This window comes from Phascolarctos cinereus, unplaced genomic scaffold (assembly GCF_003287225.1).
Source record: "Phascolarctos cinereus isolate Bilbo 61053 unplaced genomic scaffold, phaCin_HiC Scaffold_4;HRSCAF=312, whole genome shotgun sequence".
NCBI lineage: Eukaryota > Metazoa > Chordata > Mammalia > Diprotodontia > Phascolarctidae > Phascolarctos > Phascolarctos cinereus.
The window spans coordinates 137,729,749-137,745,176 of NW_027555847.1; the positions used below are offsets into that span (position 1 = coordinate 137,729,749).

At 38.8% G+C, this 15,428-nt stretch overlaps 1 protein-coding gene across 4 annotated transcripts in view; it reads left to right on the forward strand.

Annotated features, from left to right (window-relative positions):
- CLUAP1 (clusterin associated protein 1) overlaps window positions 1-15,320 on the forward strand; it is an 80,905-nt gene extending 65,585 nt beyond the window's left edge. For all 4 annotated transcript variants that reach the window (XM_078152644.1, XM_078152645.1, XM_078152646.1 and 1 more), the window contains 4 exons: window positions 1,307-1,379; window positions 7,309-7,416; window positions 10,879-10,934; window positions 14,701-15,320. In XM_078152644.1, the coding sequence (XP_078008770.1) occupies window positions 1,307-1,379; window positions 7,309-7,416; window positions 10,879-10,934; window positions 14,701-14,850 (387 nt within the window). In that variant the 3' untranslated portion in view covers window positions 14,851-15,320. The remainder of the gene's footprint in view (window positions 1-1,306; window positions 1,380-7,308; window positions 7,417-10,878; window positions 10,935-14,700) is intronic.
- Window positions 15,321-15,428: the final 108 nt, after the last annotated feature.

Consider the following 15,428-nt stretch of genomic DNA (forward strand, 5'->3'; position numbering starts at 1 on the left):
GAGAAGTCCTCATCAGAGCAGAGGAGGAGAGACTGAGAAATGATGGAGAGGGTCCGAGGTATGGAGGAGGGGAAAGAAGAGGAAGCTCACAGTGTGTGTAACCACCGTTTTCTCCATTAATAACATATGAGTCAAGGATAAGTCCACTGCTGAGGAGAGAGGAAGTTTGGCTATGAATCTTTTTAGAGAGACTGTATCAACTGTCTCTTATTTGCTCTTGACAACAGCCATAGTCTCTTTTTGTAATAGACCTAAAGCATAACCATTCTTTATGTGTTTTTTTGAGTAAATCACACCTTTTAAAGACATTTTAAAACTTTGAGCTTAACCAAGGCCAGCTAAGATGAACCTTTCCACCTCGGAAGCAGAACAGAAAGAAACTTGTGAATGAGCAGTAGATCCTGCACCCCTTGCACTTCTTACCCTCCAACTGGACAGCAGAGTAGTTAACTTGTTATTTTAAAAGCTGTTCTGCTGGACCTTTACTTCAACTTTCTGCTACTAGTAGTTAAGTCTGATACCTCCTTCTTCTCCATCCTGCCTAGCTACAGCTTTTGTGGATGAAATCATAGTGCATTAGACAGGGTACTGGATTTGGATGTAGGTTTAAGTCCTAGCTCTGCCACTTACAGGTAGCAACCTGTGTGACCTTGGGCAAGTCACCTAACCAACCTCTTTGGGCTAATTTGCTCATCTATAAAATGAGAGAGTTAGATTAGATGCCTCCTTAAGAACTTTTCCAACTCTAAATTTATGATCTTATGAAATTGTGAGGTGAAGTAGGAATGGAAGAAATATCAATGAATTTAGAATACAAATATGAACGTGAGATAATACCTGCCCTCAGGAAGCTTACTTTCTACTTGTGTTCTACAGTGTGTTCACAGATAACGAAATATAAGATATATATACAAAATGCACAATGATTTGAGGGTTGGAAGGGTGGTACCAACATCTGAGGGAATCAGGAAAGGCCTCTTGAAGGGAATCTTGAAGGGATATAAGGGTTCCAGGAGGTAGAAGTGATGAGGAAGAGTATTCTAGGCATGGAATATCCCATCATGCTAAATTTTAATACTTGAAGGAGCTGAACTTAAGTGTACTTTTTTAGAGTTTGTGTTATTTGTGTGTGTACATGTATATGCAGATACATGCATTATCTAATTTTGGTTTTGGTCTCTTTGTAGGGCTCTTGGCTTTAGTAGTCATTCTATTAATGGTGTATACATAAATATTAAAGAATAATACAAACCACTTTTTTTTTCATCCTTAACTGTTTTGCTTCTTGTTTGTTATCTTCCTCCAGGAGGCTGAAAATACCTTACGTCTAATGCAGAATAAACTTAAGGAAGAAGAAAAGCGACTGCTCAAGAGTGGAAGTAAGGTTACCATCTTTTGATATAACTGCTTACATTAGACTTTATCAGCAAGTCAGATCAGTGTGTATTTATTTAGTGTTTACTATGTGACAGACAGTGTGCTAAGACCTGGGAATATGCAGGAATAAGCAGAAAGAAAGACAGTCCCTGTCCTCAAGAAGCTTACATTCTAATGGGGAAAGATGACAAAGAAGTTGAACAGTAGTAGGGAGTCTGAGGAATATGAAAGTAGCCATTTATGAGGCATAGTAGAGAAAGTTCAGAGACTCAAGACTACAGCCTAGAGGAGAATGAGAACGTGGCCAGCCTGAGGGTCCTTAAATTGGAGGTTCTGGGAGGAACTAGTCAAAGGAGGGAGAGAAAATAAGGACAGAGGTTACTTTCACTGTGAGAAGTTCAAGAGTGAACTGGGTGATAAGGGACCAAGTAAGGATGCCCATTACTACTACTACTACCACTACTACCACCACCACCACCACCACCACCACTACTACTGCTACTACCACCACTATCACCGCCTACTACTACTACTACTACTACTACTACTACTACTACTACTACTACTACTATACCACCACCACCACTACTACTACCACCACTACCCCAGCACCACCACCACTACTACTACTGCCACTACTACTACTACTACTACTACTGATACTACTGATAGTACTAGTACTGGTACTACTACTACTACAACACCACATAGTACTAGGAAGCTATGCAATGCTAATGCTAATGCTTGTTATAGCATAAGACAAGAAAAAGAAATTGAGAAAGCAAGCACAGGCAAAGAAAAACAAAATGATCACTTTATGCAGATAATATGATGGTATACTTAGAGAACCCTGGCAAATCAACTAAAAATTAATTGAAATGACTAATAACTTCAACAAAGTTATAGGATATAAAATAAATCCATATGAATCATCAGCATTATTGGATATTACCAACAAAACCCAGCAAGAAGAAATAGAAAGAGAAATTCCATTCAGAATAACTAAAGGATATATAAGATATTTGGGAGTTTACCAAGACATACCCAGGGACTATATCAATCTAACTACAAGCATTTTTGCCAAGATAACATTGTTCAGCAAACATTAAGTGCAAGGCCCCATGTTAGAACTGCAGATGCACAAATAAAGAATACATAGTCTCTGTCTGCAAGAAGCTTATCATTTAGTAAGAGAAATAAGACATGGTGAATTGATCATTAATTTATGAAATTATGAAATGGCATGCCCAGTTCTTTTGGGTTCTCACTGGGAAAGACCATGATGGCAGCAGAAAACAGGGCTGTAATCATACTTTAATAATCAAGAGGGTATAGGGACAAACAGCACAGAAAGTACAAGTGTCAAAAGAGGCAGGGACAGGGGATGGGATGGTGAAGGAAGGCAGGCAGAGTGAGGAGGAGGCTGGGGAGGGGAGAGGCATTTTAGAGCTAGGAGCACTTGGCAGCATGGACCCGAAGGAGATGGAAGAGGGCTCAGGACAGAAGTCTGAGAAGTTTGGCTAGTTCATTTCTTCTCTACCCTCTTTTGGTCTTATTTTACTCTTCAGAACATAGAACTTAAACTGTGATCCCTATGCCTGCCATTTCTTTGGGAGTACTAACTCATGCGTGTGCTTGCATTCATGTAAGAGAATTATTTCAGTTTGAGAACGCTGTCTTCATCACTTTTAACTCTAGACCACTTCAGGGATGGGCAGCAGTTAAGAAGATGTCTATTAGGAAAGATCGGGAAAAATGTCTATTCGGAAAGATCAGGAAAGATGTCTATTCATGATTCTTTCCAGCCAAAATTTCTTAGTACTCCATCTACTTCCTTATGTGTAAGGAATGTCACCCTGCTGTGAATTAGGATGCCTTGGGCACCCTTTTGTGCCCTATCCCAGGAGGAGGCAAGATCTTCTTTGACATCCTATACCTCAACACAGAACTCAGATATGTACATCTGGGAGACAGTGGTGTTGATAGTCGTTATAACTCATGTCACTCATTAGCTGCAGGAATTCCTCTCTAGGGGGAAAAGCTGGCACAAATCTAGTTGAAGGGAGAGAAATTAGAGAACTTTCTATCTGAAGGAGCCAGGAGGTCATGCTGTCCAGCTCCCTGCCTTCTGGCAGGTGAATTCTATCACATACTCTCACCTCAGCATTCTAAGAAGCTGAAGACAGGGAGTCCTGAGTCCCATCTAAAGGTGTATCTCGTATTTTCATAGTCATTATTTATGCTAACTAACATTGCCTTACAGTATCACGTCTACATCTTATAAAATTAATTTCCCTTTTGCTGATCAGCTTTGTAATTTGAATAGTACAAGCAGATCTGTTATAAGGAACTATTCCAGTGCTGTGCTGGAAGGTAGCTACCTCTGACTTATAAACTTGCTTTGTTACTCAGATCTATGCTCCCCTAACTATAGTTTTGGAGCAGCTCAATACAAAGGTCATTTTATTTGAGGTTGCCTGTGACTGGCTGTCCTGCACCCATCAATTAATTGTTCAACAAGCATTTATTAAGCATCTACTATGGACCAGGCACCATACTAGGTGCTAAGGGTACAAAGATAAAAATGAAACAGTCCTTGTCCTCAAGAAACTTAGATTTATAAAGCAATGTATACACAAAGTAAATGGGAAGTAATTTGAGGAGGGGAAAGCATTATAATGCTGTGGGATGAGAACAGGCCTGTTATAAGAAATGAAATTTGAACTGAGTTTTGAAGGAAGTTAGGTATTCTGAGAGGCAGAGTTGAGGAAGAAATGAATTCCAGGAATGAGAAAAAACCTGGGAAAAGACCCAGAAATGGGAGATCCTAGCTTTCTTTTGATGCTTTTGAAATGATGTAAGTAACTTTCATTGTCAGGGGCAACAAGTGCCACTTGAGAGTAGACTTCCAGAGAGGCACAGAGAGTTTTCTGCCTTTTATGCTGATGACATCCTGTGGTACTTGTGCCTTCTCATATACATATGGGTTTTTTTTATACCCTTTACATAAATTCATGCTAAGCATCACTTTCAGTAAACTTGTCAAGTAAGACTGAAATTTTGGATTTCCAAAGGTAAACTTTGTATGGCTCTGCAAGGATTCAGCACTTATGGGGTGTGAATTTTAGGGGGATAGAGAGGTCCTTAGTGTTCTTGAAACAGCCCAGAAATTTCCAAAAAACATCGTCCATCCCCAAACAAAGAGCTTTTTGTTTCTATACCTGAGCATACTCTCTCCCAATTTCACTTCCATCTCTTACCCAGTTCTAGTGAGCTGGCTAAGGCATAATCACCTTTCTCAGGCACCTAAGGATTCTATAATAAATAGTAACAGCTAACATTTACATAGCTCTTTTAAAGGACTTTATTATCTCTTTATATACTCATCACCCTGAGGGGTAAATGTTATTAAGTATGGTGGAATCATAGCTGAGGAGTTAGTGAATGTGACCTGCAACTTTTATTATACTGGGGCTTCTGCAGATGGCAAGCTCAGGTTTCTGAACCCAGTGCCTTATATTGGAGATATCTTTGTCTCACTATAAGACTGTATCATTTTTTGAAATGTGTCATCAAAGTGATAAAAGTATCATAAGAGTTTTGGACCTGGAAGAGACATGAGAAATGATATTGTTCAGTTGTTATAGTGATGATGGCTGCATACAAGTAGACATAGCCCATTAGCACCCAATGTTAACCATATCGTCTAATTTTTGCAACCCCTCAGTTTCATGTATGACACTGATAACTGATTTCAGTGAAAATACATATTGGTTTTAATTAACTTCCTTAGATACACAGCCTTTAATAGTTTGATCTGAAATACATTTATTCCAACAGAAAATAATTATTGGAACCAAAAAATACCTATTGATTTTGATCAAAAGTTTAGGGTGTCTTTTGACTTATATTGTGTAGTATAACTTTAATGTTACTGGATTTTGCTAACTGAAGTACAAAGTTAAACTCAGTTTTAAAAGTTATATTACCTATTAGTATTTATTGACCTGGGTTCAAATCTGTTATTATTTGTATGAGTTTAGACAAATCACTTTACCTCCCCAAGCCTTGTTTTCCTGTGGAAAATCCATAAAACAAAGGGGTTGGTCTCTGAGGTCCCCTCCAACTCTAGATCTATGACCATGTAACTAAACTTGGCTGTCTCTTTTAAAAATGGGTGATGAAAGAATATAAAGATAGTCATAGGCATCAATCAGTCAGTATTTATTAAGCATCTGCTGTGTGCCAGGCCCTGCTAAGAGCTTGGCATTCATGGAACACACGGGTACCCTACCCAATCTGGGAAACATTTCTGTTGACCCTTCTCCTTCCTTTCTGCGTTCTCTACATGTTTGTGAATATGGGTCACATTTGTTACTTTGAAGTCTTTGGAGGAAGCTGTAAAATGCTTTTCTTTTTGGATCTAGTTCTTCCTGGTGTTTCTCAGGATACAAGAACATTTTCTTGGCAACTGAGAAAAAGAGGGCACTCAACCTCAACACCCCTTAGTCTGCCAGGCCCCACATGAGGCATTCTAAGAGGATCGCTTGAGTATTTTCCTGTGTGTTTGGTGCTGATGATTATCTCTCCATCACACTGTGCAGTAGTTAGAGGCTGAACAAAGGCTGTTTTTGCACAATGGCAATCAATTGCTTCTGCCCAAAGTTAGCGTCTGGTGCCTCTTTGTGGTCTAGAGGTTACTCTGGGCTCCCCAGAGCTATAATACCTGACTGCAGATTCTGGCAAGTGTATGTTACAAGTCTGTGCCAGATCAGTCAACCAGGTAATAGACATTTATTAAGCACCTGCTGCATGCCAGGCCTTTGCTAAGTGCAGGTAAAGACTTGTGTGTTTGTTATTCAAACATTAGCCTAGCTAACTCTGGAGAGACTAGAATTTTGGCCACCAGGTGAAGCTTTTCAGCAACATCGGTTTGGAAAGCACCATCAAAAAGTCATGAAGAGGTTATCACTGATAAAATTATTAATCTTGTAAAGTATTAAAGTCAATCAGCAGACCCTAGGATTAGCTTCCAGATAGAAGTAGGTGGAATCAGGATTGATGCCATCTGAATCTTGAGATGGTTGTCTTTCCAGTCTTAGGCTATTCCCCTAAACAGGCATTTGTGACCATGTAAGAAGATAAACCAAGAGCAGTTATCCTCTCTTCACGCAGTAGGGATCAGATCCTCTTTTTCATTGCAGTCAAAACAATTTCTATTGTACGTGGTCAGCAACGCAAAAGATAATTCACAGAATGTAGTTATCATACAATCATCCATAAATTGACTCTGAGTCATATCTCTGCAATTTTCTTCATTAGAAGTGATCACTAGCATCAGGTACTGGCTTCTGGAAGTAACCATCTCCTCCTTGGTGAAAACTATGAATGATGGTCCTTTTATGCTTTTCTGGCTTACTCCCTTATTTACCCAAAGGCCCAGTTCATCCTGGCACTAGTATCCTTACTTATTTCATCTTTCTAATGATCATTTTGATTGAAGAGTTAAAGTCTGCACATAATTTGGGAATGAATTTAGCCAATACCACACTGTTTTTCTTTTCTTTCTTATAAACTAATTTGGAATTTTTAGTCATCAGTGGTAACCTGGATCATCGGTTTTGGGGTTCCACATAACAAATTGATATTTGCAAAAAAAATGCGTTATTCATAGCCCATCTGTGGGTCTTAGCAGGGTCCCTCCCTGTTTTAAGAGAGAGTCATAATCAGAGTATAACATTGTTTATTGAACACTGACAGGCAAACACAACAACAACAATAGAAAAAAAAACAACCTCTTTTTCTCACAGATCAGGAAAAAGTCTGAGGGGTACATATTACTTTTGAATATTGATCTGTCTTAAAGGATGGAATTGATTTGTGCCTAGAGGTAAAATAACTGTTGTAACATTTAATTTTTTTGTTATCTAGGTAATGATGATTCAGACATAGACATCCAAGAAGATGATGAATCTGACAGTGAAATGGAAGAGAGACGATTATCAAAGCCACGAACAGCCATGGAGGTTTTGATGCAAGGTACTTAGATTTCTTTTACCACTTCCTTTCACCCCTTAGTTAAAAGAAGTTTTCTGGAGTGGTTTGAAAGTCTCCCACTTTTAAGTGAAATATCTGCAAAGTGCTCAGCATAGTGTCTGGCACATAGGAGGTACTTAATACACACTTAATGTCCTTCCCCTTCCCTTCCTACCACAGAGCCAAGATTGCCCTGTGGTAGGACTATATCTGGAGCTCTAGAAGGTCCCTTTTGGGTTTGGCCCACAAATTGCTTATTGATAGTTCTTCTAAATTCTGTTCTAGATTATGTAGCCTCCAATGGCAGAAGATACATTTTCCCATTTTAGGAACTTACTGAAATCATTTAAGCCACAGGAGGAATTGATTAGCAAAGAAAACTGATAAATTCCCCAGCTATTAATAATAGCTGACATTTATGTAGTGCTTTACACTTTACAAAGAGCTTTCCTCACAAATATTTTGTGAAGTAGGTAATATAAATATTATTATCCCTTATTTTACAGATGAATGTATCTTAAGGATTTGTGACTTGCCCAGGGTCTTAAAACTAATAAGCAATTCAACTGAGCTTTGAACTCAAATCTTCTAATTCTACATCTGGGTCCCAATTAGTGTGAATAATGAATCTTGTGAAGTAGTGGCAAAAATTCACACTATTTGAAGTTATAATTATGTAAAACATGGCAAATGGTTCTAGCCCAGTGGAAATATATAGTGAGAATTCAAATAATGGAATTGCTTCAAGGGACTGCTATAAGCTCACCCAAATTGCCCATTCATAGAATCTCAGAATTGGAAGGAACCTCAGCAATCTAATCTGTATCCAAATAGGAAATCCTCTTGAAAGCCTTCTTGACAAGTGATCACACCTTCTGCTTGAGGACTTCTGTTATACCTCTAAGGCATTACACTTTTCAGCAGCTCTTTTAGGAACATTTAAGATATGTGAAGCCAGAATTAGCCTTCCTATAACTTCTATAACTTTTCTGTAACTGAAGCCAGATTGCCCATGATGACTAAAAATTCCTGTGGCCCCTGTACACTTAGTGCAACTATTAGTACCGTTTTGTTATCTCTCTCTCTAAGGTCTTTGTTGTGGAGATATAGTTGTTCCTTCCCAAACTTGAATATATAATAATCAGGAATATACAGTGACCTGTATCTGTTTGATAAATAATAATTCTCAATTAGGGCTCCACTGTCTCTAAAAACAGTCATGCCCCATCTCTAGGATAACATTGACGATAACATGGCATGGTGGAGAGAGATACCTGAGCCTTGGGGTCAGGAAGACCCAACTGCAAGTTCTCCCTCTGACATATATATTGGCTGTGTGTGGACCTCCATGGTAGAGAGGGTTTCCTAACTGGGCATACCCTAAACTATTCTCCAGTGCCATGCTTCTGCCTTGTCAGTACATCCTTGTTTCAGGGTGGGGGCACATGTCTCCTAGGTCAGGAATGATGTCAGCACAGGGCTCAGGCCTTCCTGGATGCTCCACAGCCCTATTGCTCCACTGTTGTGTACCACAGTTCTGCTGTTCACAGGAGTTACAATTAGAAGGCATCATCAGAATTACCAAGGCTGACTGCTTGTTTTTCAGAGGGGAGGAAACCAAGGCCTGAGAGGATGAGGGACTTGCTAGAGATCAAATGTGTTATATGGATTTGAATCCACATTTCATAGATCCAAATTCGACACTCCTTTGACTATCTACCACACCATGTTTTGAATTGTGTTCTATACAAATCTGTGTAACAATGAATCATATTGTATTGGTCCAGACATATGATGAGAAGAAATGTGGCATGGTGAACTTGAATTAGATGCTGGCCTCTGCCTCCAGCTCTTCCATTACATTACAGCACAGTGACAATGTTAATTGCCCCCAACCAGTGTTATTTTACAATACGTTTTAAGTAACCATACCCCATCATAATATTATAAAACCTCACTGAAACATTGTCCTATCAATCCCCTAGGACAGAATTTGGATGGTTAATAACTATGATAATAGCAAGTATTTGGATAGCACTTTAAGGTTGAAAAAAATGCTTTATATATCTCGTTCGGTCCTCACAATCTGTGAGGTAGGTGATGTTATTGTCCCCATTTTGCAGATGAGTAAACTGAGGCAGAGAAGTTAAGTAACTTGTCTAGGATCACACACTTATTAAATGCTTGAGGTAGGATTCAGCTTCAGCTTTTCCTAACTCTTAAGTCTGACATTCTATTTACTTACCCTGTCTAGTTATTCTCAGCTGTCATCCATTCATTAACTCATTGCATACTGTGAGCTCCTTGCCCCGACAACTTGGCCTCTTCTTACCTTTCCAGACTATGCTTCATGATGTTGTTTCATTTAACTTTGTGTTTTCTAAGAAGCAATTAATGATATTAATGAAGAAGGCACCCATAGGGGTAAAATTGGGATTAGGCCTAATGTTTAGTCAAGACCAATTCAGAAAAGGTATCCTAGTTCAGAAGGAAAGATAAGACTTCCAACAGTAAGCCATTCAACAAACATTTGTTAGGCATAATACTGTATGCAAGGAAGTGTACTTGCGAAAAATAAAGGAGGCAATTGATTAAGAAAGGCAACCAATGTTGAGGGAAAAGCTTCAGAAGACAAAGAAAAAGAAACCTGTTAGATTATTAGGTGGCATGACAGTAAAGTGGGACTGTTTTTTTGGCAACATCTTCATAGATCTTGGATGCCATTGGCATTCATATCAGACCATGGGGGATACCCTAAAGATGGTTTCCCATCCACTGTGGGACAGCAACAATTCTCTTCATCAAATAACACATAGAACATGGGAAATTGGGGATCCAAGTGGCATTGTTACATGCAAATTATTTTTTTAAAAAAACATGATTACCTACAGTGTTTTGAGAATGGGGAGTTTTGGCTCAGTTAATTTTCCAGTCTACTCATTCTTTGCCAGAAAACCTATTTTGTTTCCATTTTTGTTCTGGGAATATTTTGTAAAATTTTAATATACTTTTAAAATTACATGTAAAAACAATTTTTAACATTCTTTTTTAAAAATGTTGAGTCCAGATTCTCTCCCTCCCTCCCTCCCTTTCTCCCTCCTCGAGAAGGCAAGTAATATGACACAGATTATACATGTACAGTCATGCAAAACATATTTTCATGTTAGTCATGTTGCAAAAGCAAACAAAAACAAAAAACCAAGAAAAATAAAGAAAGTTTAAAAAGTATACTTCAGTCTGCATTAAGGCTCTATCAGTTCTTTCTCTGGAGGTAGATAGCATTTTTCATTGTAAGTTCTTAAGTTCTAAGAAGTTTTAACTCATATTAGTGCCTTTAAATAAAGGTGTATGTTGTGGTAGATTCTGGGCTAGGTCCTAGAATTTATCTCCTGTCTTAACTTTGTTAGAGTTCATTTCTAAGAACTAGTAGATTTTTGTTATTTCTTTGTGTTCTTCTTTCTTTAGGAAGACCCAACAAACGCATCGTGGGCACAATGCAAGGTGGAGAGACCGATGATGACGTAAGTTTAAACTAATCCTATAACATCCTAATTTCCTATACTATTAAAATGCCGGGCCTGGCCTCATAAGAATAGAAAACCTAAGAAGCTAAGCTAGTATCTAGACTATGAATGAGTTTGATCGATTTGGCTGGAGATTATTCTTAGCCAAGCTGGTTACTTTATGTCTGGTGGAATTTTTCCTCAGTGGCACATGATGTATCATTTGCTTATATTATGTATTATTTGCTTATATATCTCATCTTTCATTTTTCAAACAAGCACAATTGCCTTACTTGTTTCCTGGCTCACTGGTCATTCCATTCTCACTCTCCACAGGTGGAAGCTGCCCCAACTTACTTAGGATAATGTTTAACCTGTAATAGCAAGAAATCAATTTAATGCAATTTGATGGGTATTTATTAGGTTTCTGCAATGTGCTAGGTGGTAGTATACAAAGACAAAATAAAAAATGGCCTCTGCTCTCCAGCAGCTGGTTTCCTTCTTCCAGGTTATCCATTCATTCATTCATTCATTCATGTCAGGGCTGGGGAGGGATCTGGGCTTGCTAAACAATTCTTAAGAGACTGGCATAAAGCTCTCTTAACATGACAACCAGGCTTCTTCCTACCTTGCCAATCATATTGCACATGTCTGTCCTCCACACATCCTGACATCCAGACACACTGGTCGACTTGCTGCTCCTCACCCACGATGCTCCCTGTCCCATCCCATCTCCATGCCTTTGCACTGGCTCTCCCCCACGTCTGAGGGACTCTTCCTCCTCCTCCTCTGCCCCCAACCTATTAGAATCCCTAGCTTTCTACCAGACTCAGCTAACTAGCCTCCCCTCTTGTGTACACATGTCACCTTCTCCTGTAGAATGTACATTCCCTTAGGATAGGGACTATTTTTGCTTGTTCTTTGAATCCCCAACAAGGGCTTATTGCTTGTCACATAGTAAATGCTTAGGAAATGCTGACTGCATGATAATTTCCTTGCACCATAATCTTCATCATTATACTGGAAATGCCTTCAGGGTGGTGATTCTTTTTTGGTCTCTGTACCCACCATAGTGCCTTGCATTAATACTGAGCGCCTATTACATGAAGCTACTGTCAGGCATTTGGGGTGGTACAGAGAAGAATAATGTATAATTTCTGCCTTCATTAGGGCTACAGAGACATGCAGATAACTAAGTGCACTACAGTGACATTTGGTATAGGAGGCAGCAATGATGTGGGGCAGTGGTGTTGAACTCAAATAGAAGTGAGGCCCATTAAATCATACATTAGGATCCCTGTGAGCCACATATTAACTTAGAAAACCACATGTTAATATTATCTATGCTTTGTATATTTTTATTTCTTTTGTTAAATATTTCCCAGTGACATTTTAATCTGATTCAGGCCACATGCAGTTCATGACCTGTGTGTTTGACATCTCTGGCATAAGAGATAGAAAGCTGGCCTTCAAGCCAAGAAGGCCTGGGTTCAAGCCCCTCCTCTGATACTTACTGACTCTGTGACCCTGGGAAAGTCACTTAATCTCTCAATGCTCTAAGAAACTCTAGGACGGTTAAGTAGCATTGGTAGAGCTCCCTCTATCAATGAAATCCCAGGTCCAATCCCTGTCTCTATAGGAAGGACATAAACCAAGTGCTTTGGGTACATATAGAGGAGAAACTACCCCCGAAGAGAAGAACTAGCTCATCTCTTCCAAGCACCAAGTCACTCACTGAAATACCTCTCCTAATTCCCACGTCATTAGAGCCAGTTGTTTTCCATTAGAGCTGAAAGCAATACTTCTCAACATTCCCCCAGTCCTTGGTGGTCCAGTGTGACACAAGTTAATCCTCTTCATGCAACATTTATTGAGTTCTTACTTTAAGTGAGGAACTATACTGAATACTATATACTAAAACTAAAATAAAGTATAAGACATGGTTCTTTGTCCTCAAGAAACTTACGGTCTCATTGTAATGAAAAAGATTAACATTGATACAGGTCCTAGTATTATAAATTTGTAGACAGAAGGACCTTAGAAGTCATGTGTTCCAGTCCCCTTATTTTACAAATGAAGAAACAGAGGCCCAGAGTTAAGTGACTTACTTGTGTAATAAATGATATAACCTATTTGTTAAGCATTTGATGAATGGTACAGGCACTATGCTAAGTGCTGAAAACTATTAAAAGAAGGCAGAAACATGGTCACTGCCCTCAAAGAAACATGATTTATAACAGTAAATGAAAAATGATGTTAGAGAGAAGGGGAGAAGGGAGAAAAGAACCAGGAGGACTTACGCTGGCCCTTAAAAAGAGAGGAGCAAAAGGCATTCTCTGTGGGAAATCACACCAGCAGAGATGTAGAGATAGAAATGTGCATGATCTGGAAGTAATGGCCTAAGTGCTTTGGCTGGAGTCGAAGGTGACACAGGGAAGATAAATTGGAGCCAGATCCTGAGGAACCTTGAATGCTAGGCTAAATTTGGACTGAGAGGTAGTAGGTCAGTATGGAAAGTTTTTGAGCAAAGGATTGACATGTGCAAAGCAGCGTTTAGGCCCCAAGATTTATTTGACAGTGTTTTGTGGGATGAAAGTAGGAAGATCAATTAGAAATTTGACAATTTTAGTAAGTCCAAAGGTGAGGTGATAAATTAGGAAATTAGCAGTAAGCATGAAAAAGAAGGGATGGATGAGGGACATGAGAGTGGAAAGATTGACTTGGCGCCTGATTAATTTGAGGTGCAGCTAGATGAGGAGTAGAGGATGGCTTCACAGTTTTAGGCTTGGAATAACAGAATAGATAAAAGAATAGCTAAAAATTATTTAGCACTTTTGAGGCTGCAAAGCACTCTACATACATTATCTCGTTTAAAGACTAAGAAGATGAGATTCCACTAATAGAAATAGCACTCTGGAAAAAGAGTTGTTGGTGGTTTGGGGCTACTAAGTAGCCTTTTTTGCCTTCCTGTATAGCTAATTACATTATAAATTCATGTAGGCCTAGGCTGTCCAGAATAGGTGTAGTGTATACTGTTATTCCATACATTCTCCTGTCTTCTGTTCATTCAGTAATAGTAATGATAATAATAATAGCTAACATTTGTGCATTGCTTTAAGGTTTGCAAAGAATTTTACATGTAGCACATGTACATATACCCAAAATAAGCCCAACCTATACATCCCTTCAAAAGACTGCCATCCTCGCCATAGACCAGAAGGGGAAGGGCTCCTCTCTCCACTTTGCTCCTCATACCTACTTTCCACATTCTCTTCTCTTCCCTGTGTCTAACAGGAATGAAAATAAATATGCCCTCAGTTCCATTCCGAATCTTCTTTCATCTACTGATAATAAAACATACTCTCATTTCTACTGTACTTTACAGTTTACAGTGTTTATAGTGCTTTGAAAAAGAGTGTGGATTTTTTCCTCAAAATTATTGATGAGGAAACTGAGACCTCAGAGAGACAAAATAACTTCCAAGTGATATTTTTCTGGGTCCCAAGAAGCAACTTCCAGGGGTAATTGACTGAAAGCCATGGCATTATATATAACAATACTAAATCTGATTTGTACTGGGTTTTATTGGTCTGGAAATTGATGACTGAAAGCAGTATTATTAATGTAGAGACTTTCATCTGTGTCTGGACCTGACTACTTTTCTCCTATGCCATGTAGTGCTTTTTTTTCTGAACTGTTAGGAAAATGGTTGTTGGCTTTTAACTTCCTAACTAGCTAAGAAGTAGAAGGTGTCAAGTTACATCTGTCATCTCTTTTATTGCAGGAAGATTCAGAGGACAGTGAAATTGATATGGAAGATGATGAAGAAGATGATGATGATTTGGAAGATGAAAGTATGGCTCTCTCCCCCACTAAGCCAAATCGTAGGGCTCGCAAACCTGAGCCACTGGATGAGAGTGACAATGACTTCTAGCTTACTCCTTCTGGCCTCAGTGAAGTTTGGGGAAGTAAGATGCATTATTTTAACTAAATTAGCTGTTCATTATTGAAGACATTCAAGCTGGATCCTCCTTTGCTTAGATTTCATGAGATTTAAACAGGAACCAAAACTACTACCACACATATTTTTTGAATATATTTACCTACTATTTTTGGAAAACAGGATTACTTGATTATTTCCTATCATAGAAGAGGTACAAAAAGGTCCACAGAACCACAGAGAAAAGAGAAACATAACTAACTAAAACCATTGTGTTACAAGTCAAATCTTAGGAACCACCCCAGGAACAGTTTCCCCCAGTGTATGCTGCTCTCACATGGTTTTGGAATACTGTGGCAACATACTGATTTTTAAGAGTCTAACTTTTAATTTTAAAACTCCTTGCGTGCTCTCTGTACCAACTTCTGAATTTTCTTGAATAAACATTTTTTTTTAACATTTCAGTCACAGAGTCATAGAATGTTGAGCTGGAGGGGACCTTTGAATTCATCTAATACAACTAACATTTTATAAAAAAAATGACATTAAGATGAAGAAAGGCTGTGACACGT